The sequence below is a fragment of the Heloderma suspectum genome, chromosome 9, assembly GCF_057233095.1.
Source record: "Heloderma suspectum isolate Gila_16-S chromosome 9, 16-S_ref, whole genome shotgun sequence".
Classification (NCBI taxonomy): domain Eukaryota; kingdom Metazoa; phylum Chordata; class Lepidosauria; order Squamata; family Helodermatidae; genus Heloderma; species Heloderma suspectum.
In genome coordinates, this window is record NC_139466.1 from 37,758,071 (window position 1) to 37,782,218 (window position 24,148).

A 24,148-nucleotide genomic window follows, 5' to 3' on the forward strand; every position below is an offset into this window, starting at 1 on the left:
TTTTCTGTTATGCATACCTTCACCACTTGATGGCGCCATGGTGTTAAGTATTGCAAAGACTCGAACTCTTGTTTTTCAGCACTGGACAGCGATAGTGATATTTCAAATCCTGTGTGTGTTTGATTGTTTAGGGTGGAAGACTGGGAAAGCTATGAGTCAGCCAACCCACCAGAGGAAAAATGCAAACAAGGCGCTGATGAGGCAAAGGTCTGACACCTTGAGACAAGGGGATCACACACTTCTGAGCATCTCTTCCTTGGGAAACAGAAGACGCGATTCTTTCTCTTCATCTCTTCTCCCCACTACCCTTCCAGTTTGGATCCCTAATGATACTCTGGTACTCTGGTTAAAGACTGCTTAGGCATTTCCCATTCCAAATTCTGCTTTAGGGGTGGCAAAAGTAGGAGCCTGGAAAAATAACACCTCCTTTTAAAAATTGTGTGCCTCAAAGCTGTGCTCAGGGCACCATTTGCATACTGTTGTAGCACCTTCCTCGATTTGGGTATGCTCCTCGCGATATGCAGGTGCTTTGCTCCTCTTACATTTCTCCTGTTCTTTAATAAAGTAACACCTTCCCCTGTACCCCACCACACTTTTCTGCATGTCATACAATGATACAGATCCCCTTCCTGGCTTTTATTCCTTACCTTATACTCATCAAATTGTTTTTAAAGCAAAATATAGAGGAAGGTGGCTTCTGTGTTGCAGACCTTGCGGTCTGATATCTGCCTCCATTTCTTTGTGGCTGGTGGATGGATGGAAGTAATCAGAACACCTCCAAACCCAAAACCTGGGACTGGCTTCCTTGATTTCATTTAAATAGCAAAGGGCTGGCTTCTGTTCCTAAAATAATTTGACCTGTCTCCAGTCCTCCACGTTAGTCTGGTTAAGTCCCTATGAGAGAAGGTTGCAACAGCTGGGATTGTTTAGCTTGGAAAAAAGTAGGGTAAGGGGAGACATGATAGAGGTCTACAAAATTATGCGTGGTATGGAGAATGTGGATAGGGAGTAATTTTTCTCCCTCTCTCAAAATACTAGTACCCATGAAGCTGAGTGGTGGGAGATTCAGGATAGATTAAAGGAAGGACTTCTTCACTCAGCATGTAGTTAAACTATGGAATTTCGGCACCACAGGATATAGTGATGGCCACCAATTTGGATGGCTATAAAAGGGGGTTGGACAAATTCCTGGAGAAAAAGGCTATCGTGGCTACAGGTCCTGATGGCTACCTCCAGTACCAGAGGCAGTGAGCCTACATACACCAGTTGCTGGGGAACATGGGTGGGAGGGTGCTGCTGTGCTTGTGTCCTTGTGGGTTCCTGGTCGACAGCTGGTTGGCCACTGAACAGAATGCTGGATTAAATGGACCCTTGGTCTGATCCAGCAGGGCTCTTCTTATGTTCATAAATGAACTGCCAGTGGTTAGCTTTTTCTAATATGGTGCCATATGTATAATATCCTTGCCATTGATCTCCCAAATTGCATACTTGACACAAACTGCGTATGTGCTCCTGCTGGGATTTTAAGTGGGTACAAACTGCTTCAACCTTTCCCAATGTTCCAGATGCATTGGACTGCAACTCCTATCGTCTCCAGCCAGCATGACCCTGTCTATGTGGTCTGGGGAAGGTGGGACTTTGCTTGATGATAATTTCCTCCCATCAAGGCCCAAAGCATAGTCAAGTCACAGCCTGCGGTCTTTTTAATTTGTTTCATTTTAACTTTACAGCCTCCAGACAATCCAAAGATGCCCTTTCCTTATAAAGTACTGAAAGCACTGGACCCTGAGATTTATCGAAACATAGAGTTTGATGTTTGGCTGGACAGCAGAAAAGGTATCTTAAGCAAGCCCGTGTGTAAAGGCTGTTTGCATATTAGGGCGGCTCACACATTACAATTGCTGTGGTAAATGCAGCGAACACATACACATGTGGATGTCATGTGTGAATATTTTAAACACCGGAGTGCTGGTTTCTGGGTTCCCAGACGTGTGTGTGCACTTGTGCAAAATCTTCACGTTGCATGTTTGCTGTGATTTGCTATAGTAGTCATACTGTGCAGCAGAGAAGGCAGAACACAATACCCCTGATGAAGACTTGTCACTTGAAACACATTGGGCCTAATAAACTACATATTTACAGTATACTTTGGAGGCAATTTCCTTTCTAATAGTTCTTGGGAGTCACAGCCAATCTTCATGAATATATGATGTGTTCTAGGTGTGCACTCCCTGCATTAGACGCCTCTGTGCCTACCTAGAATACATTATGACTGTGCGCATTCGTACTTCAAATAAGTTGGGGAGGGCTCATTGCTCAGGTTCAGTCCTCTACCTCTCCGGATAAAGGATGTGAGGCCTTGGAGGGCCATTACCAAAGCTCTATAACCTGATTCACACATAATGCTAACCATGGTTTATTTAATCCATGGTTTGTTGCCCTGCTCAGGGTTTGGCAAGCAGGCGGTTGAGCAAACCATGGTTTGTTTTCACAATCCCTGGGTTGTTTGTTTCCCTCCTCCTTTGCCCAATCCCTCCGATAGCGCAGGACAGGAAGGCCTGGCGTGCTATGGTCCATGGGGTCACGAAGAGTCGGACACGACTGAACAACAACAACAAAGTACTCACATGTAGAGCGGCTGGTTTTTTTTGTTTTTTTTACCACTCTTGCCTGCCACCTCTGTAGCCTGGTGAAGCAACTGCCGAACAACTCATGGTTCTGGGTTCATTCACAATGCCTACCCATGGTTCAAACAACCCAGAGTTGACAACTGAACAGCAAACCATGGGTTCTTTTTCTGAGTTTGTGGTTATCAAACCATGGTTTGTTAGCACATCTGGGTTCACACATCACGACAACCCAGAATTCAACAATCCATACCATGGGTTGGCATTATGTGTGAACCCAGCCAGTATAAGGCAGCTTCATGTTTTGAAGCCATTGTCCTGTTCCTTGTTTGATTAAAAACAAAATTACTTGCTTCCAAATGAAGATAGCCCAAAGGCTTTTTAATATGAAACTAAAGGATATATAGAAGTTAATTCACTCTATTTATATTAGGACTTCTGTTAGCATCACATTAGCAGTTGGATGCATAGCATTCTTTCGTTGATGCATTAAATTACAGAAGAGGACTGATAGGTCAATAGTGCACATGCATATATTCAAGTGAAGTATTATAGCACTTTGTAGAAAGTGAATGCATGATGCCTAGCTTAGTTTTTCCTTTTTGATCTCCCTTTGTAGAACTTCAAAAAACGGATTACTTGGTGTTTGCTGGAAGACAGTACTATTTAGGAGACAAGTGTCAGGTTAGTCCTGTATGCTTATTTAGTAAAAGGTGGTTTGTTCAAAGGTGGTTTGTTCAAATTATATTTTATAATACTAAGTCATAGAGATGGGTAAATGGGCATTCCTTCAGTGTGGAAGAATTATCTGAAATAACTTATCTTTAAAGCAGGGGTGCAGAACCTCTTTTAGCTTGAGGGACAAATTCCATTTTTGAGACGCTCTTGGGGGCAGTATGCCAGTGGTGCCGAAACACCAACAGTGTCAGCATGTTTTAGCTTAAGGCTCTTCCTGCCGGTACCTGAGCCTTAGGAGAGGCATTTCAAGCTTTTAGAATGGGCAAAAAAATGCACAAAAGCTGGGAAAACACTGATCTGCAGTTGGGGGAAAGCTGCTGGGGCAAGGGGAAGGCAGTGGGGCCATTTCATAGAATCATAGAACAGTAGGGTTGGAAGGGGCCTACGAGTCCAACCCCCTGCTCACTGCAGGAATCCAAGTCAGAGCATCCTTGACAGACGGCTGTCCAGCCTCGTCTTGAAGGCCTCCAGTGTGGGAGAGCCCACCACCTCCCTAGGTCATTGGTTCCATTGTCGTATTGCTCTAACAGTCAGGAAGTTTTTCCTGATGTCTAGCCGGAATCTGGCTCCCTGTAACTTGAGCCCACGATTCCGTGTCCTGCACTCTGGGATGATGGAGAAGAGATCCTGGCCTTCCTCTCTGTGACAACCTTTCAAGTACTTGAACAGCGCTATCATATCTCCCCTGTTTGAGAAACTCCAGAGGGCTTTGCCCCCATTCATAAGGTTCTGCACCCTTTAAAGGTTCTGTTTTAAGTATATTCAGCACACCGTGCACTGGGGAGAAAATTATTTTAATGCTCACCTTAACAGTAAACTCTGGATTTGCCAAAGTCTGATCTGCTCCTGGCCCTGTGTGTCTTTACTATAAGTCCTCCACAGGGTTAACTGCCAAAGCCAGAGCAATCGTCAGGTTGTTTCCGAAGCCCCAGTTAAACTGAAGGCATTGTTCAAGACTCTTCCAGTCCATTCCAACATATGACCTGGAAGTCAGTTGCTTTGATTAGTTTTGTCCTCAGTCTTCAGGGTTGACAGTCTGGCAATGCACATTGTGTCTGACCTGTTTCTGGGTCTCCACAGAAAAAACTGGTGCGGTAGCAAGATTTTGGATTTAACCTGCTAAGTCACTTAGTACTAAATTATTATAAAATGCCAGAAACAGAACTGGTGTGGTAGCAAGGTTTTATACTGAAGCTGCTAAATCACTTAGTACTAAATTATTTTAAAATGTCACTGGAGATCTGGATATTTATAAGCCAAGAAAAGAATACCAGAAAAGCGGAGGGGGAGAGAAAGCTTTTAAGGTGGGAGGGGGTTTGGCTTCCCAAATGAAACCTGATTTTTGAGCACTGTGTTCAGCATTTTTTGAGTTCCCTATCTTGTGTTACTTTAGAGAAATGAATTGTCTTGCATTTTTCTGATGTTATAACAGTGTATGCTGTTAAACAATTTTGTCTTGCTACACAACTCACTTTCTATCTGTTTGCGGCTCATATTTTCAGTCTCCCTTTTTCTGTATTCTGGCTGACATTCAGTGCTGTTGATTTAGTGTTCAGAACACAAAATGTTTGTGAGAATGGAAGGTTCTGATTCCTTGACTTTCAGCTAAGAGATAATTTTCTATCCCATCTCTGCACAGTGTGTCTCTAGCCTAAATGTGTGGGTATGATCTCTTGGTAAGATCAGTTCAGTAGTGTCTGAGTAGTTGAAGTCAGAGAGAGAAGCTGTAAAAAAAAATCAGCCTTGGAAAGCACCCAGTGAATGTATAATCTATTGCTCTAGACTTCTTTGTCCAAACAGGGAGCACTTTTGCCCCATTCTGCAACAGGGAACCAACTATAAACAGTTAATTATATGTGGTTTATTTATTTATAAATAAATTTATAAATAATTTATTTATAAGTTATTTATAAATAACCATAAATTTTATATTATTATATAATAATAATATTATATTATTATTATTATTATTTTATAAATAAAATACCCCACCTTTTTGGTTCTAAAAACAACTGCGCAAACTAGCTTACAGAATAATAATGCGGTTCAAAACCAATTTTAAAACAGAGCAGCAGATAAAAACAAATGGCTAAGCCTCAAACAAAAGGGGGTGGAGGCAATAAGATTAAAAAAGATTTAAAAAGATCAGGGCAGCAGTCTACCAAAATAAAACAATACCACTAGGGAAGGGCCCAATTGAATATCCCGGGGCAAGGAGTTCTAAAGGCTGAGCACCATGATCAAGAAATACCTCATTTACGTTCCTGCCAGCTGTGTCTCAGATGGAGCCAGGAATAGGAGGTAAGAGGGCCTCCCCTGCTGACCTCAGGAGACAGGCAGGATCACATGTCCAGCTTCTTCTCTTGTTTTTCTGCTCTTTCATCTTACCTTGCCAAAACAAAAACTGCTGGTAATGATGGTGTGACTTCTGCATTTTCTTAAAAAGTTCCGAAGGAGGAAAGTCCACTGCCACACCAGGCAGCTTGTATCCCAGGTTGTCTCATCATGCAGTAACTTTGGAAGTTTTGACACTGATCGCTGCTCTAGTCTGTCAACCAATTGTTGTGTATTCTTCTAATGTTTAAGGCCATGATCCAAAGACGGATCTTTAAAGTGGTGAAAGTAGACCTGTAAGCCAGTCCACATTGCAAACTGCTTTTGAAGGCCTGCTCAGTTCTGTAAATGGTTTGCCATGTGGTACAGGGAGGCTGCTGTTTGAGAAAGACAACCCCAGAGGCCTATTGGGCATGCAGGACTACTTTTGTGTGGGCCTTTAGGTCCTGTCCCAGGTGATGTGACAGTCCTGCTGCCAGTGACTGGGCTAGATGGGTCATTAGTCTGACCTGTTTTAAGGCAGTTTCCTGTGATGATTGTCTTTTTAAAGAGGAGTACTATATATGCAGTGCATCTTGTCATGCTGCGGTTTTGATTGAGTGGTGATCAGGAACTAAAGGTTCAACAACTGTAATTGAGGAGAGGCTGTAGCTCTGTGGTAGAACACAAGCTTTGCATGCAGAAGGTTCCTGGTTCAGTCCCCAGCATCTTCAGATAGGGCTAGGAAAGAGTCCTGCCTTAAACCCTGGAGAACCGCTGCCAATCAGTGTTAGATGGCAGATGGGCCAGTGCTCTGATACAGTATAAGGCAGCTTCCTGTTCCCAATCCAACTTAGGCCAGCTTCATCAGGATCTGCTAAGGACGAGTGAAGGGCAAACTGACCCTGTCGTCATTCGTAATTTCTTTACCAGCTTATGAATCTAATATTTTAATGTTCGGACAAAAATCCTCTGTTATAAGATTTTGAAATAACAAATTCAAAGTTACGGTAATACAGTGTCGTCTGAGGGCATTTAACTTTTTTTAAAGGTAAAAGCCTTCCCCAAGGGGCTAGTGAGCATAGCTCCTGCTGCACACTTCCAAAAGAGCCCTGGAATTGTCCCTAGAAATGGTGCTATGTGATCATGTAACACTGTTTCCAGGGAAGGAAAAATGGCTGTTATCTGTTTTCCTTTCTGTAAAGACCCTGGAAACAACGTTACGTCATCATGCAGCACGATTTCCGGGCCCAGTTTCAACCTAGTTTTGAAAGTCTGGAACAGGAGCCATGCTTCCCCATGGAGACGTTTACCTTTAAAGAGCTTAAAGAAAATAAAGAAAAATATGCTTAGAAAGTTCTCAGAACATCTTGTATTGCTAAGCTAAGACCACTTCCCAGCAATGCAGACTGCGCAGGGCCAGTGCAGAAAATATAAATAAACATGGTTTGAGTTACAAATATTTTAAAGTTTGTTAGTGGGCTTGATATACATCCAAGGATTACAAGTGTGTCAATTCATAAATCAAATCTGACTAATTTCGAGTTTTGGCAGTGTCACGTTAGGAAAGCCAAGTTGCCAATTGTGACTCCACACTTACAGCTTTGGGCTTAATTAGGCTCTTATTTTCCCAGGTACGCCTGGAGACTGGAGGTAAATACTACAATGCTCACATTCAAGATGTTGGACAGGATAATATGGTAACTGTCTTTATTGAAGAGCTGGCAGAAAAGTATGTATTTCCCTTTGATTCAGTATTCATTCATTGATGCTGTGATGCCACTTAACTGCCATGCTAATGGGACTGAAGTGGATTAAACATAAGTACCAGGGTTTAGCTGGTGCTACATCTGAGTTGTAATAATCCTTTCAATGCTAACACTGTGCAGAAGCTGTTGGCATCTTTCTAGAACATTACCTCAGACTGGCCAAGTTTATGGCTATTTGCTAATCTGTTTAGCAGTTTGATTGTAGATATAGGTCAGCAGTTTGAAACTGGCAAAACTTTTCTAATGATACGCTTTTTATAACTTAACCCAGTTCTCTACCTGATCTCCCCGTATCGAGGTATACATAGGTTGTGCTGGTGGCGGGCCTTCCTTAGGTTCAGCCTCCCTGAGAACAGACATACAAAGAGACAGAACCTGCAGACGTTGGTGTGTGGTTCCGAAGGGTCAGAGGTCTTACTAGAAGAATGACATTCCTGGGAGGAGGGAGGGAGAGATGCAATGATAACCGTTCCATGCTCTCCATATTTGGGTCCTGTCAGTACCATTGTTCAGTTCGCATTAGAATTTTGCTCTGTGTAGCACATGCCAAAAAAGGGGTGTAGCCTCAGGCATTCGTTGAGGAAAAATAAATTATTCTCCTCCCTAGAAAAACAGAGACTGGTTCCGCGTGACATGACAACGCACCATGGGCAGCCAGCCGTGCCTGCTGTTGTGTCCTTGAACCTGGAGTGTTTTCTGTGGGGTGGCTTATTTTTTGGGATCAAGCCACTCGAGAGCCCATGGTTTGTTGTATGGTTCTTCTTGTCCATGTTGTTCAGACCCAGGAGACCAATTTTATTGCGGATTGCGGCAATCAGACCCACTTGGCAGGAGTGGCAAAAAACCCCATGCCGCTCTCTTCTCGCGATCTCTCCAATGACTGCCCATTCGCCGATGCCGAAATGTCACTTTAGAAGGAGTGTCACTCATTCCCTGGTTTTTTTTTTTAAAAAAAGATTCTTCAGTGCCTCAAAAATGCCTGATTGGGGTAGTTTGATTTTTATTTTTTGTCGGTCTTTCACAAGTGCGCTCTTACAGCTGTCCAGTATGTGTGTTCTTACCCGGTCAATTTACTTGTATGCTTCAGCTGTCAAAGGAAGCTGAGATGTGGAGTAGATAAAATATAGGAAATTGACAAGAAGAGGTTGTGTATCAGCTAATTTGTGCACAGTTGCAAAGGACCAGGGGAGAAATAATAGCAAGAGAAAGGAGGGACTGGTAGCGCAGGTCAGAAGCATCAAAAATGGTGGGAAAAGCCAAGGAAGTAAGCGCACCAAAGGGGAGGGGAATATCTCCCCCTTGGCAATGTGGTCCTCTCGCTTTTAAGTATTGAACTGACACTTCTCAGTGTCTTCCACCTATTCAACACTCCCCTGACTCTCCAGCTACTCCAGAAAGGGGAGATAATAACTCCCCCCTTTTCACGGCTCCTTTTCAGAGCACTTACTGCTGTGGTTACGTCACTTCCCTGACAGTTTTAAAGAAAACCCTGAGAAGGTGGCTACATGGGATGGGGTGAATTGGGCCCTATTGGGATGTGTGTGTGTGTGTGTGTGTGTGTACTGCTGGTGCTAGAGCCCCATTTGCTTCGTCCTGTTTTGCCACCATTTTTTTTTTGAAGACTTGTCACTATAAAATCATTTCCTGTTGGAGGATAGCAAGGGCTTCATTTGCTTCAGCTAAGAGATTTCCTGCCCTGACCTGTTTACCTCCAACATTTCTCTTTTCACTGAGGATATTGGATGGATAATGGATTTTTCAGGATAAGATCCTGCCTTCTTCCAGGACATTTGGCTTAAATTCTATTTGTCCACACATTTTACTGGGTATTTGAATTAGTCTTTGGCTTAATTGCACACTGTTTCCTGTGGAAAGTATGCCCAAAGCGCCTTGCTTATTCCAGAATAAATTTTACTAATAAAAGTTAATAAAAGTTATTTCAGTCTTGATGTCAAATTACAATCTTACGGATGTGGTGTGCATTCTGAAGCAGCTTTGTTAACTCTAGATTATCCTACGATGATGGTGCCCTGGCATAATCTCGACACTCAACGAGTTAAGAATATCCACAGTATTTGGATTTAAAATGTGAAGCCTATTGAATTGCACAGTGGTGGCCGCAGGCCCCCCAGTTTAGCCACTGCAGCCTCCGTTGGTGGGGGCAAAAGAAATGCTGATTTGCTGCTGAAAATTGGTGGCAAACCAGTACGAAATACTACAGTGGCCAAACACAGCTTGTTTTAAAGCTAAATTTGCCAGCAAATCAGAAATTATTTTTGCTACTGCCACTGAATTCTGCAGGGCATCATTGTTCAGGGGGTCAAAAATGTTCCCGGGACCTCCCAAAGTTGCATACCCCGGGAATAGCAGAAACAATGCCATATATAACCCTGTGTCAGGTATAGCGTTCCTCAGCCAAAAAAGAAGAAATAATAACCTATGATTGGTTGTTCTTTGTTGCATATTCTGCTTTCATATTTGAAGGATTCAGAGCAGAAGATGGAAGTACAGTTTAATGACCAATTCTGAAGCATTCAGCTTTCTGGTCATTTGATAAGGATGGGCTTATTTCTACCATTGCCTTGATTATAATGAGGGTAATACCGGAATTTCTTCTCGGGCTATTTAACTTAATGAAGTGTAGAGTATATTTGCCTGAGCAACCTTAAGTAGGCTTACAACAAATTTAAGTTCCAATAATGACAAAATACAATTTGCATTCTTATGGTTAGTTTCATTTTGCTACCTTGGTAGTCTTTGGGGCTCTTCTTAAGGTTGTGATGTCATCAAAGTAATATTGACCTTTGTTTTTAATGTGATATTAATCCTGGTTGGTGTGTGCAGGCATGTTGTTCCGCTGGTGAATTTGAAGCCTGTGACACAAGTGACACCAGTTCCTGCATGGAATGTGGTCCCTAGTCGAAAAGGAGGAAACTATCAGAAGATATCAGGTGGGTACAAAACAGGTAGTGACGGGAACTTCTACCATAGCTACTGAGAGCAGGAGCAGGCTGCCTATGGCCCTAGAGTGGCCCACCCCTGATTTAGCAGACTAAAGAGACTGTTGCTACCAAATTTAAGTAGCACAATAGATCTGCAGTAGTACTCAAACAGTAAATCAAAATCTGTCTCTGTTCCCAATGCTCTCTTTGTCACACTGTAGTGTGACCAAGAAACAGAACCTCTGTGGGTTTATGCAGTTAAAAAGCTGGCGCTACATACAAAGAGGTGAGCTCACTTTTGAGTGTCTGTCACTGAGTTCTTCGGGAGATAGTAACTGTGCTTCATCCTTGGGATACAGTTGAGAGAGGACAAGCAGAATCTGCTTCTCAGCTCATGCTTTGGGATTACAAGGGGCAGGTCACAAGGAAATGCTTTTATCTCTCCCATCCAATATCCTTCAGTGGGTGCTATTCATTCTTGTGGGGAGGGCGAAAGTAGATGTTGCACTTCGGGATTCTTGCATTGGGAGCATAACTTGCCTTTCGTGATGCATACTGCCTCTGCTATCAACAGACCCCTGGGGTAGGATAGGTAATACTCGGGTGTTTTTAACAAACTAAGAAGCAACGGATCATAACTGCAACATTTTATGAATTGGATTGATTACAAATATTTAGATTAATAAAAAATATTCCCCCCCATTAATCAGGCACATTTTAAAAATGATTTATTGTTTTTAATGCAAGCACTTATAAATAATGCAAGCAACAAACAACCACTTAAAAGAGAGTTTCCCTCCCATGTAACAAAGCTGGGAGAATGCTTCTTAGATGCCTACTGAGCAAGGCCGGCCCTACCATTAGGCAGTGAGGCAGTCGTCTCAGGTGGCAGATGCTGGGAGGTGGCAGAAAGGTGTTCGAGGAGTGAGCTGTGTGTCCGGCAGCTTGCCCTGTCCTGCCCCCTCCCTTCCCCAAGCTAGCCTGCTGCATTCAGGTGCAGTGGAGGGTGCTATCCCATCCGCATTACTAAAGTAAGATCCCACGACCGCTCACGTCGGCTTTTGTACATGGAATGGGAGGGGGCACCATCTTGTTCTTTGCCTCAGGCAGCAAAATGTCCTGGGCTGGCCCTGCTACTACAGCAACATACGTGTGCATCATTTAAGAATCGTGCACTTTTCTTTGGAACTATACTTCTCATGTCAATTAAACTAAGCTAAAATAGCACTCTTTTGTTCTTTAGCACTATTCTTCTCTTATCAGTAAAACGAAACTGATTCTTATAGTCAATTAAACTAAACCAAAAATGATTAATGTTGCGTGACAGCCGTAGTTATAGTAAATCATAAAACACTTTGCAAAAATGAATAGAAACAGATATAAAACAACCCATACAGATAATAAACTGTGTATAAAAACCAATTAAAATACCAATAGAATTTATAAGAAGGGTAGCACACCCTCAACCCCCTTTACAATTTACCATGTGTTTAGATATAAATTCAGATCTGGCCAGAGCAGCGGCAAGAGCAAGATATGTTGCCTTAAATGCAACTGCAAATATTGCTTTGTTCAAGGCATAAACAAGTTTAGAGCTTGGATCTGACGCAACAAACCTTGACACAAGAGTTCATTATTGTAAATCTTTGTGGATATGGTCATAAATGGGATATCGGAAGAGATAATGAGATATGTACTCGTTTTGCCTTTTGATTTCTTCCTAAAAGCATTTCCACCTTCACAGTCTCCAACCCGAGAGATGTGAAAGCTTTTCTCAAATTATCATCCCATGGATCAAACAAATTACTTTTACATCTGAAGGTTTCTTTTGAACTGGCCAAAAACAGGTGAGAGAATGTTTGTTCTCCCGCATACAACCAATTTTCCTGCTGCTTGTACAAAAACAAAACAAAAAACATGTACACACTCTTTGAATGATAAAACTTATTTCAAGCAAAACTAAAGTAAAAACATCATAGTAGAATTAACCAGATTGGCAAAACATGATAAAATGTATTAGCTAAAGAGGAGCTGGTTATAATCTTTACTTCAAAAAACTGGAGTTAGAGACTGGGTTTTTAGTATGGTACTTATATCACTAAAGCTGTTATCCCATTTTTAACACACGAAGTTGGAACCCCACAATATCTCAACCTCCACGTTTTCTCCACCCCTGCTCTAAGGAGCTTAGAGTGATGTTCCTAGTTCTCCCCTCCCCTCCCCCCACCCCACCCTATTTATCTAAGTAGGTTAGGCTGAGTGTGGCTGGTCCAAAATCACCCAGAGCATTTCTACATGAGACATTTATCATGTGCTCATCATTCCCTATTCACAGTTGTTTATGGTTTCTGTAAGCGATGTCCTGACCCTCCAGTTTAACTTCTATGTCTAAAGAGCACTTTCGGTGGGTTTTCATAGAGCATGGAAAATGCTGTATTTATTTGTAAAAGCGAAAAAATGCTTTTTTCATTTGTGTTTTTGTGCTATTCCGATATGCCACGTAGAGGTTATGTCGTGGAAAAGCAGGAAAAGAAACACTGTTCATGTAGTGCTCGGATCTCAGTTCTGTGACAAAATTAAAAATAGATAAAGTGGATTAACAGCCTTGTGTAGAAAAGAGAGCTTTATGGCTGACTGTGGATTTGAACCTAGGTCTTTTCAATTCTAGTATAACACTCTGACCACTACACCATGCTGGCTGTGCACCGTGTTTCTGACACGTCGGTCTCTGAAACACCAGGAACTTGGTTTGGTGGAGGGAGAAACATTGCGTCTTCCTTCTTTTCCTGAATGCAGCTCCTGCGTGTTTGTGTGAACTTTCCTTCACCATCACTTCAAAGCCTAGGGCTGCTTTCTCTAACCTGGTGCCCTCCAGATAATTTGGGCTACCACTCCCAGCATCCTTGACTATTGGCCACGCTGGTTGGGGCTTATGGGAGTTGAAGTTCAAAATAACTGGAGGGCACCAGGTTGAGGAAGACTGGCCTAGTGCCAGGTTTGATCCAGGGGAACAGGGAGAGCACTTTTTGCCTCCTGCTTCTACCTCAGTGGTGAAGGCTTCATCCATGGAGAGATGGGTGTAGGCTTGAAGTAAGAAAGAAGGGGAGAGGGTATGGTAAACATGGACAGGAGAAGAGGAAAATAACTTTGGTTCCTGATCTCTTCCTTACCTGTCAAATGTGATAGGCCTCAGCTTTTTATTAATAAAATCCACATAGTTTCCCTTTTAAGTATTTCATTTGAGCAGCCTCTTTTCCCTTAATTTTGCTTCAGTTAATTCACTTCAGCTGTTACAAAAGTGGTGCGACCTCAGATTCTCAAGCACAGGTGTAAAAAAGCAATAATAGATCTGTCAAATTCAAACAAAACTTGTAAAATAAAATTAATCTTGAAAACGTGCCATTTTTTTTTTAAAAAAAAATGTTGCCGTGCGTATTTGTTCTGTTTGGATTAGAGAAAGTCATGTTTTAGATTGGACTTACAACTAATACAAAAGAGCGATGTTGAACTTCACCAGCACTTCAAATATATCGGGCACATATAAAACAGGCTACACTATACTTGCCATCCATACTGGCATAAGAGAGAAAATGGCAGGCAGTTCTTTGGCCTATCTTGATTAAAGGTCAACTGTGGGAAGCTCATGAGAGGTGCCATCTCGCCTTCTAGTTTGCAACCTGGAGACAAGAGAAGTGAACAAAATGGCACTTGTGGTAAGGGAACTATGCAAGGCCACTGTAGGGGATAGCAATTTAGCCGCTGGTTAATCACCTGCCACTCCCCAATTCCAGGCGGCCTTCCGGCAAAGCTAGGCGCTAACCAGAAATGTGACAACCAAGGCTACAACATTACCATTTGTATTCTTCATAGTTCTTTGGGGCCCAGTTCATATTGTCCTCGAAGGACACTTGGAAGTGAGGGATTCTGTTATAAATGCACCTGGGAGATCTCCCAGGACCAGAATGCTTACTCATCAGTCCACTTCCTGCTTCTAATGGCCTTTTTTGGATTGTTTGATGTCCTTTTGGTTCCACATCCTAAGTGGCTAGATCATATATTTTCCTATTCTCCAAGTCTTTATATACTTTATATTTTTGACAACAATTTCAGCAGTACCTTACCGCTGAAGTCTTATTTGTGTGCTGTATTGCCCGTTTTCTCCAGGGTCATTTTTTTAAAACACTGGCTTTCCTCGAGCATTTGCCATTTAATCTCCACTTAAGGAAATGGAAAAGGCATATTTATTATTTTATTTATATTTTTATCCTCAGCAAAAGAGGCTCCTAGAATTGTTTACAATCAGTGAATAAACAAGGAAGTTCCTGCTGACAGGCTTACAATCTAAAGAAGACATGACATACAAGGAAAAAGGGAAGAGAAGAGGAAAAAAATTGACTTTCAGTAGGGCGAGTGGAATCACCCTTTTTAGTGCCACTCATCTTCTGCAGGGAAGGGGAGACTGTCCAGCTGGAGTAGGCCCTGACTTTCCCTAAAACAAAAACAAACACCAAATAGAATGGTTCTGTCCTTAACCGCTTGCAATCACCAAAACAGAAGAGGTTGAAGGAAAATTATGAATATCAAAAACACAAAATTTCATACAGAATTAGAACAGTTGATTAGCAGTCAAAACATGCCCATCAATATATCACAGGTACATGGTCACAATACTGATTTCCAAATCCAAGGCTGTACAAATACGAATATCCTAAACACATTCCGACATGTCTTGTCCTCTTCAGTGGGAGAAAATATAAACAATAATTGCAGCTAAAACGAGATTAACATGTTTTGAATTCCTACATGGAACCTGTAAAGCAAAATACACAAGCTTAGAGATACCTCAGATAATATGACTCCTCCTATACCCCTTCCTCTGTCTTCCTTCCCACAGGGCCATTGATGATATGACATGTATGCAAAAATTACACTAGAATTGATCCAGTTATATGCTACGTACGTGTGTGTCCGTGTGTGTGTGTCCGTTTCCCCTTCAATTGTTTCCCCAACCGTTAATTGCTGTTTTGCAGATATGGATATAAAATCACGGAAGAAACTGTTTAAGAAAGTACGTGGAAAGGAAGTCTACATGACTGTGGCTTATAGCAGGGGTCATCCTGTCCTTCCTCCTCGGCTACAGCACGGCATTCCATCAGGCCGAACATCTCCCGTTCATTGCTCTCAAAGTGGAGGGCATATAGGTCCTTATGAACATTACCATCCTCAGAATTCTCAGCGACCTGGCAGGGGATATGGGATGTCCAGGTAAGAAGCCTTGTGGCCTGTCAAATACATTTTCTGTTTTATTGCCAGGTAGGTAATTCAGGGCTGTGTAATTCCCTGTACTGGTGATGTCACAATTGGGCTAATAAAAAGCTCTGGACCACGAAGATGCTTAGTCCTATGATAATGGGCATGAACTATGCAAATCAAGCAAATTTGAATATAATAGTTTATTTTGCATAATTTTATTCCTCATCCCATCACAAGATGCTCACAATACTTCCCAGATTTCGCTGCACCTTGCTCTCATGTTTTAAGAGAATCTTCTAAGCCAAAAAGCTAGCAAATCAATGGAAGGAGGGATTCTGAATTGGCAAACAGTACCGATTTCTCTTGCCTGTTTTGGACATCATGTAAACCATAGGTTAGCATCATGTGAAGGAACCTGCTCGAGTGTTGGGCTCATGCACACTCTTTTCCTTAATCTAGTTTCTCCGTTAAACTAACGAGAGGGGTGTTCAAACTGAGGGGGGGGGGAGCCTGATTAGTTTAAACACTGGTGTTGAAACAGATCACAAACCATAGTTTTATCCTGGCTTGTTTCAACAAAGCGTAGTTTATACTAACCAGAGTTCCCCCTGGTTCCAAAGTAATGAGAAACAGAAAGTTCATGTTTCTGATCTCTTCATGGTAGCACCAGAGGGGAAGGGAAGGGAAAGAATGCAAGACCATGACTCGACCAGGCTCTCATCCACAATGCTAAATGTTGGTTTTGTGTTAAGTCTGAACTGTGCTGCGCAGTTGTGGTTCCAGTAGTCAAAGCAACTGGAATGGTGCTAACGAGTCTATTGAGAAGCCTAGATTTGCAGTCACTTCACCTTTTCATCTTTTGGAACTTAGGGGATCTGCCCGGTTTATAAACAGAAACAGCATGGTTGGCCCTGAAATAGCATTCTATCCTACTGCGGGAAAGAGATGTTATCAGAGCTACGATAACTTCTCGTATAGATCACGGTAAGTTGCTCTAAATACTTCTTATGAAATGCAGTAGGAAATCCGCTTGCTTATTCTCTCCATCTCCTTTCTCAGCCTGCTGCCCTCCAAACATTTTGGACTACAGTTCCCTTCAGCCCAAGCCAGCATGGCCAACGATCAAGGATCCTGAGAGTTGTACTCCAAGACATCTGGAGGGCACCAGTTTGGGGAAGATTGATCTAGGATCTACTGGCTTCAGCCTTCTAAGCTTTTCCCCGGTGAAAGGTCATAGGGAGAGAAATAAAACACTTGGTTCTCTACCTAGGCATATGTGAATCTGCCTTATACTTCGTTGGGCTGTTAGTCTATCATCTAGCCCAGAACTAACTCTGACAAGCAGCAGTTCTCCAAAGGTAGATCCTTTAGGGGTGGGCAACTTTTATTCCATCGCAAGTAATATAGCAGGGGCCGCCTGTCAGCCGTAGTTGGGCCTGAAGCCATCGGTAGGCTTAGCCAGAACCAGGTGAGCCACACTTTCTCTTTCACCCTCTTTTCTCTCTCTCTCCCTCTTCCTTCCCACCCAGCAGCCTGCTGGGGAAGACATAAGTGGTGCTTGCCAGAAGCCTGAACTGACTGCATGCAGAGCAGTTCTTGAAATTAGATGAATGGCTTCATAAAATTTATTTATTTATTTATTTATTTCATTTCTATACTGCCCAATAGCCGAAGCTCTCTGGGTGGTTCACAAAAATTAAAACCAAACAATACACAATAAAACAATTTAAAATATATAGAACATTAAAACCACAATATAACAATACAACCACAATAAAACCTAGCAGCAGTGCAGGAGTTTAAAATACAGATTTAAAACAGCAAAGCTAAAAATTTAGAAAGCTAAAATGCTAAAATGCCTGGGAAAATAAAAAGGTCTTTTTTAATTTTTTTTTAAAAAAAATTAAGCTGAGGACTGCAGTTTGCCCACCTCTGCTTTAGCCCCAGGACTGAAGCTGTGATTATTATTATTTTTTGCCTGCTAAGCATATGGTCTGCTATGGAGACACAGTTCCTCTAAGGGCTCCTTCACACGGAGCTTCTGTCCTGCGATTGAGATTGCTCCATCACGGAAGTTTGCAGGTTCTTTACATGATGCTGTGACCCTGCCGTGACCCTCCAGGGTGTCTCCTGCACTAAAAGCCCTTTGCTCCATTTTTAAATAGATTGCAGATAATGAACTATTAAATGACCCCATTGTGTTTCACTTCTGTTTCCTCCTTGAAAAGAGTTAAAGTGGCAAGAAGAGGAGCGAGATCAATGAAAGATAATGGAAGAGTCAGATACAGGGAGGGGGAGTAGGGAAGGGGAGCGGGGAAAGGAAGCATATGTAAAGGGAGTCAGTTGTGATCCTGCATTTAAATAGGGATGTCAGAGAATTCCGCCACGGATCTCGGTGAGGCCGAATGCCAGTGCATTCAGCCCCCTGAAATCCGTGGCAGAACGAAGCCCCCCGCCCTCCCACCCCGTGAAAGGTGCGCGAAACAGAGCACTTACCTGCTGCTGTTCGCGCTGCTTTGCGAATGGCAGCCGCATCTGCGACCGCCATTCGCTTCTTCATTATAGCCATGATAGGCTACATGAATAATTACATAGCCTATCACGGCTAATGTAGGGACGCCATTTGCGTCCCTGCGGAGGCCATGATAGGCTATGTAAATACGTAGCCTATCACGGCGCAAAAAGGAACGCAAATGGTGTAGTAGCCGCCATTTGCGCACCTGTCTTTTACTGTGATAGGCTACGTAAATATTTACGTAGCCTATCATGGCAAAAAACAGGAACACAAATGGTGGCCGCCATAGCCACCGCCATTTGCGTTCCTTTTTTTTTTTTTTTTGCTGTGATAGCCTACGTAAATATATACGTAGCCTATCATGGCAAAATACAGAGACGCAAATGGCAGCGGCTACGGCGGCCACCATTTGCGTCCCTGTGCAGCCCAGCGGCCGGATGTCCGGCTGCGGGTGGCCGTGGCCGGCAGCTCCACAGAGTCGCTGCAGAGCAGAGCCAGCCAGGGAGAATTTTGGGGGGAGGGACAGAGTGCCTCCCCCCCACCGTGAATGTCACCCTTCAAAAAGGTAAGTGACTTTCATACATCCCTACATTTAAAACAGAAGCAGAAAGCCCCATTTTAAATGCACGATTTTAGGCTGATGTAGAGATGCCCTAAGTCAGGGGTGCACAACCAGAGAAGGTGACAGACATTGAACAGATTCCTTTTTTGTTGTTGGTATCCTTGGAATCACGCCATCACCTTCCAGCTTGCATGGCATCTTGATTCAGAAGCCTGAGCCAAGCCTTGACATTAAACACTAATCCATCAAGGTGAATTAAATGCAGTCATTTACAGCTATTAATTGATACATAGTCTGTGTCAAGGATAGGATTTCTTCTGAATGTCTCAGACTTGGAATGAATAGTTGGTACTGGCAGCTTTTAACATCTTGCTTCATCCTTCTGTGAGTTCATACAGCCGTAGTCGCAGACAGATGCAGTGTGTAAATAAAGAGTGCCAATATGGATTTTCCCCTGACAATGGTGAAGAGCCTCAAGGCTTGGAAGAAACTATCACTTTCTATGAAATTGAAGAAGGGGATGATGCAACCTTTCCTTCTTTACCCGTAAGTCACTGAGCTGAAGATAATTAAACAGGAAAATGGCAAAATAGTCCATGCAAATAAGCTGCACCAGGGCAAAAACGCAAGAGGAAGCAAATTCTTGAGAGTCAGCCTTCTAAAATAAGTGAACTTATGAATTACAAAACAGATCAGATCAGTATATTATACGATGGGTGTAGCCAAAACAAATCCACTGAATAACCCCCACCACCACTCTTGCGTATTAAGTTACAGCAGTTAATGTCCAATGTAAAACATCACTACATGCAGAAGAGAAAAAAAAAGTATCTGCAAACACAATTCATACATAATCAATATGGAAAAAGCTGAATCTGCAGAAATGAGTGATAATCGCAGTGCATTGGAATTTCGGCTCCAAATTGTTTTCAGGAGGTTGAAATGGCTTAATGTAGTAAGAATGATTCAGTGTAATTATTTTGAATGGTTAGCAATATAAATAAGAGAAGAAAAGAAATGGTTAAACTGGCACTCCTTAAGGGTGTGTTGTCAGACCTTAATTTTTTTTTAGGAGAATCACTCCATGATATTTATATTAACTTTTTGCTACTGTAAAAATAGTAGTTCCAAATGTTGAAAGGGCTGGGCAAAAAGGTGTGATTTTCATAGTTCCTTGCTTCTGCCAAGTTCTCTTAATGAAAATGGCCTTGAGCCTCTATATATGTGAAATAAAAAAGAAAAAGTGTTTGCTTGTGCCTCTTCTTATCCATCTATGCCTCCTGGATGATACTTTGCATGGACCTTGGAAGTAGTAACTGCAGCTTAGGGCACAGTTACCTTGCTTACTACAGATTAGAATTAGGAGAAACTGTCCTAAAGTATGCTATTTGCAGTTCTAATGAAACATTCCATCTTGTTCCCCAGAATCAAGGCAACCCAGCTCCAATTGTTCCTGCTCCTGCAGGATTCTGGGTAGCAAGGACGGGTCCAAGTCCCATCCCACCTAACAAGCAAGGTCTCAATTCCTCAGAAGAAGAAGTAGATGAGCCAAGTGATAACGGTAAGAGTCACGTGGCTGGCAATGCAGGGTGCTTTGGTTCTACAACCTGCTCCATTTATTGCAGGGGTGCAGAACCTCTTTCAGCTCAAGGTCCAAATTCGATTTTGGAGGAACTTTTGGGAGCCACATTCTAGTAGTTGTCAGGGCCAAAGGCAAAGGGGGCAGGCCCCAAGATATCAGCATATTTTAGCTTAAAGTGCTTACCGCCAGTAACTATGCCCTAGGAGAGGCATTTCAATGTTTCAGAATAGGGAGCACTGCACAAAAGCCAGGAAATGACTAAGCAGTTGGTGACTGGGGGAAAGGCAGTGGGGCCAGGGGAATGGGGCATGGCTATGTGTGTAGCCCAGAGGGATGTTCTGGCCCCCCAGGCCTGAGGTTCTACACCCCTGGTTTATTGCTTGCTGCAGTGCAAACATATGTCCTGCCACTCAGTTCTCTCTGCTCTACTGCAATTGCTATTCAGCTAGTGGGTTATGGCAGCTCACAAGTGGGTTGCACCCTGGCTCCCCACCTCTGGTACACTGCACCAGCGGCACTACAACATCTCCTTCATAAAGTTTTTAAGTGCACTGGGTTGGGGGACAAGACTGAGATACAGGAATAAATTAAGAATTGATCTCAAATTATGGCTTGGGGTGAAGAACATCAGAAGAGCCCTGCTGGATCAGACCAAGGGTCCATCTAGTCCAGCATTCTGTTCACACAGTGGCCAACCAGCTGCCCATGGGAAACCTACAAGCGGGACATGAGTGCAACAGCACCCTCCCACCCATGTTCTGGTGTACATAGGCATACTGCGTCTGATACTGGAGGTAGCCTATAGCCATCAGGACTAGTAGCCACTTATAGCCTTCTCCTCCAGGAATTTGTGTAACCCTCTTTTAAAGCCATCCAAATGGGTGGCCATCACTGTGTCTTGTGGTAGCGAATTCCATAGATTAGCTACGCACTGTGTGAAGAAGTCCTACTTTTTATCTGTCCTGAATCTCCCACCAATCGGCTTCATGAGATGACCCCATTGGGTTCTAGTATTATGATAGAGGGAGAAAAATGTCTCCCTATCCACATTCTCCACACCGTGCATAGTTTTGTACACCTCTAAATTTGAGTTAAAATTGAGTTCTGGAACATTTGAAGACGACTGCTGTGTCCCACCTCAGCACTGCCACTTAACTGTTGAGAGTTCCCAACTTGTAGTATGTACAGCCAATTATCTTTCAAGCTTGAGCTCATCTGTAATTTTCCGAGTCTGTATACTTACAGGCACCAGCATTTTTCTCACTGCTTCAAAAATGCACTCGCCTTAACTAGAACTTTAACCCATTACAGTACCATCACATTTGGTGGTTGGCTGGGGGATAATGTAGTTTATATGTAGCAGTAATAATTATTAGCATTTATATTACATTTCCAAATGTGCTTCACATGCGTTACCTTGTAATCCTTACAAGAACCCTTTAAGGTAGGACAGTATTATTCCCAGATTGAAACAGTGCATGGTGATAATATCATATATGAATCTGCACTGGATTTTTTCCTAACTTAACTACAAAATAGTCATTCGTTGATTTAACAAGATTTAATATTCTGCCTCTTATAAACACAGGTGACTCAAAAAATGAACACAAATGATTACACTTGGTGGCAGTAAAGCAGCTTTAGTGCATGGAGGTCAGTTTGTGGCCTATGGGTTGCACTGCAGAACAGAATCCTTCATTCCAATAGATTTAAATCCCCTGACGTTGTTGGCACATCTATTTCTTTCTGTAGCTTGTGTTCATAGATTTATCAGATAATAATCTGCTGGTGGTGCTTATGACAAATCCCTTTATCATAATCTGAAATCAAAAGGGTTTGGACAACTCAATTCCTACAGGAATAAAAGCATACACACAGTAGGTTTTGATCTTCTTTATAGTAATCTCTTAAGATTTTTCACATTTGAGTGTAATTCTAATTTGTTTCTCTAATGATCCACTTCTCTTCTACTTCCCTAGGGGAATACCATGAGGATTATCTGTATACCCCTTCGGGTCAGTACAATGGTGACATTCTTCATATGCACACTTCATAGTAACTTAAATCTTGCATGCTTAAAACAAATAAGAATAATAACTAGGGATGTCGGAGAATTTCTCCACGAATCTCCGGGAGGCCGAATGCCAATGCATTCGGCCCCCCGAAATTGGTGGGGAAATTCTCCGACCCCCCCCCCCCCCGGGATGGGACTTACCTCACGCGAATGTCCCTCGCGGCGGCGGGTCCCGGCGGCGGTTCAGCGGCGGCCGGTCTTCTGACCAGCTGCCGCCGCCTCCATTTCCAAGTAAAGTGTAAAAACAAAAACGTGATAGGCTTCATAAAGATTTACGTAGCCTATCACGGCTAGGTTTTCAAAGTCAGCCGTGATAGGCTATGTAAAGATTTACGTAGCCTATCATGGCTGACTTTGAAAATCTAGCCGTGATAGGCTACGTAAAGATTTACGTAGCCTATCACGTTTTTTTTTTTTACACTTTACTTTTTTCTTTCGCGGCCGGGGAGAAGAGGCACTCCCCCCCCCCGGCCAGAATTTCGGCGGGGAGGGATGGGGCGCCTCCACCCCGGCCAGAATTTTGGCCTGGAGGGGCAGGGCACCTCCCCACCCACCAAGAATTTCGGGGGGAGAACTAGAGTGCCTCCCCCCCCCCCCGAAAAATGCTGCGGGACCAGGTAAGGGACTTTCGTCCATCCCTATGTGGCCTCTATCAATTTCATGTTTGCTCATGTCTTCCAGATCCAGACTGTGAAACTCCAACAGTATTTAGTACAGCTGAATCTACTGCGAACTTGGTAAGCTTTAATCAAGATCTGTGAAATTAGCCTTTGGCAAATCGCGCTGGCATTCAAACAGATGGGGCATGGAAACAGCTTTTAGGCTTGGCTCCGGTATGGCATCTGTTGTTTGCACAACCTTCTCTGTATTGTGCAGGCTTCAGCAGATCTGCTCACCTCTGGTGAGTGCAACAAGCAGCTAGCTTTCCTCCTAGCTTTGAAACTGCAGAATTGTCTGCTGGTAATCACTACCCACCTCTCCTTCTGTAAAGCTGGAAGGCTGGGGATTGTTCAGGAGCTGCAAGAGGTGCCCAGAGAGCCTTGGACACACATGGCCGAGCCAGCAATCCTCTCCCTGCCCATCCCTGTCTGCTGGCCTTTCCTCCTGTGGAGATAATAGCCTACACTCCCTGCCTGGCCTTTCCATTGGGAAAGGGTTGCATCGGGGAGAGTTAGTGACTGCAGTTTTTTGCCTGGGTCAGCCAGAAATTGTCAGTCCCTGATAATTGTGTTAACTTTTATTCAAACTGATGTTCATGTATATTTGGGAGTGCAAATCATATGGGTGTGACCCCAAATGACCATGACAGGAAGTCACAGCAACATAATAATTCTGTCATCATGTTCCCACTTGATTCTCCCCACCCTCATATTTGAATGGCTTTGTGTGTAGCTGGCATTGGAGGGTTTATTTCTGAGAAGAGGTTCTGGGGCTCTCATGCTTATCTGAAAGCAGCGTGCTGTGGAGCAGAACTCCTACCCTTTGGTCCAAGAAAGATCAATATAGTTATTAGTGATTTTAACAAACAGCACTCTGTAACCTGGGGGAGCACCTTGTAATGTTCCTTTCACTGTTTGTGTTGCTTGAGTGCCCATGTTTTCTAAATGTTCATTAAACTTTTTGGCTTTCCTCCCATTCCAAATAGCAAACCAGAGGGGGGATCAGGGTCCAGTTCCAGTCAGGGCCACAGCAGGTGCAAGGGGGTGAAGCCACCTCCCACTTCCCATGGTCTTGGTCTGGATCGTCGCCTCCTGCACTAGGAATTAAAACAAA

At 43.1% G+C, this 24,148-nt stretch overlaps 1 protein-coding gene across 2 annotated transcripts in view; it reads left to right on the plus strand.

The window, feature by feature from the left end:
* The window catches only part of LOC146338613 (UDP-N-acetylglucosamine transferase subunit ALG13-like), a 58,860-nt gene that overhangs the window by 15,858 nt on the left and 18,854 nt on the right, over positions 1 to 24,148 (plus strand). For both annotated transcript variants that reach the window (XR_014784861.1, XM_084814148.1), the window contains exons 8-18: positions 132 to 207; positions 1,731 to 1,836; positions 3,247 to 3,311; positions 7,313 to 7,410; positions 10,292 to 10,398; positions 15,420 to 15,654; positions 16,513 to 16,626; positions 19,109 to 19,265; positions 20,145 to 20,280; positions 22,281 to 22,316; positions 23,057 to 23,112. Coding sequence is in view for 1 of the 2 variants with exons in the window: in XM_084814148.1 (XP_084670274.1) it covers positions 132 to 207; positions 1,731 to 1,836; positions 3,247 to 3,311; positions 7,313 to 7,410; positions 10,292 to 10,398; positions 15,420 to 15,654; positions 16,513 to 16,626; positions 19,109 to 19,265; positions 20,145 to 20,280; positions 22,281 to 22,316; positions 23,057 to 23,112 (1,186 nt within the window). In the remaining variant the exon portion in view is untranslated. The remainder of the gene's footprint in view (positions 1 to 131; positions 208 to 1,730; positions 1,837 to 3,246; positions 3,312 to 7,312; positions 7,411 to 10,291; positions 10,399 to 15,419; positions 15,655 to 16,512; positions 16,627 to 19,108; positions 19,266 to 20,144; positions 20,281 to 22,280; positions 22,317 to 23,056; positions 23,113 to 24,148) is intronic.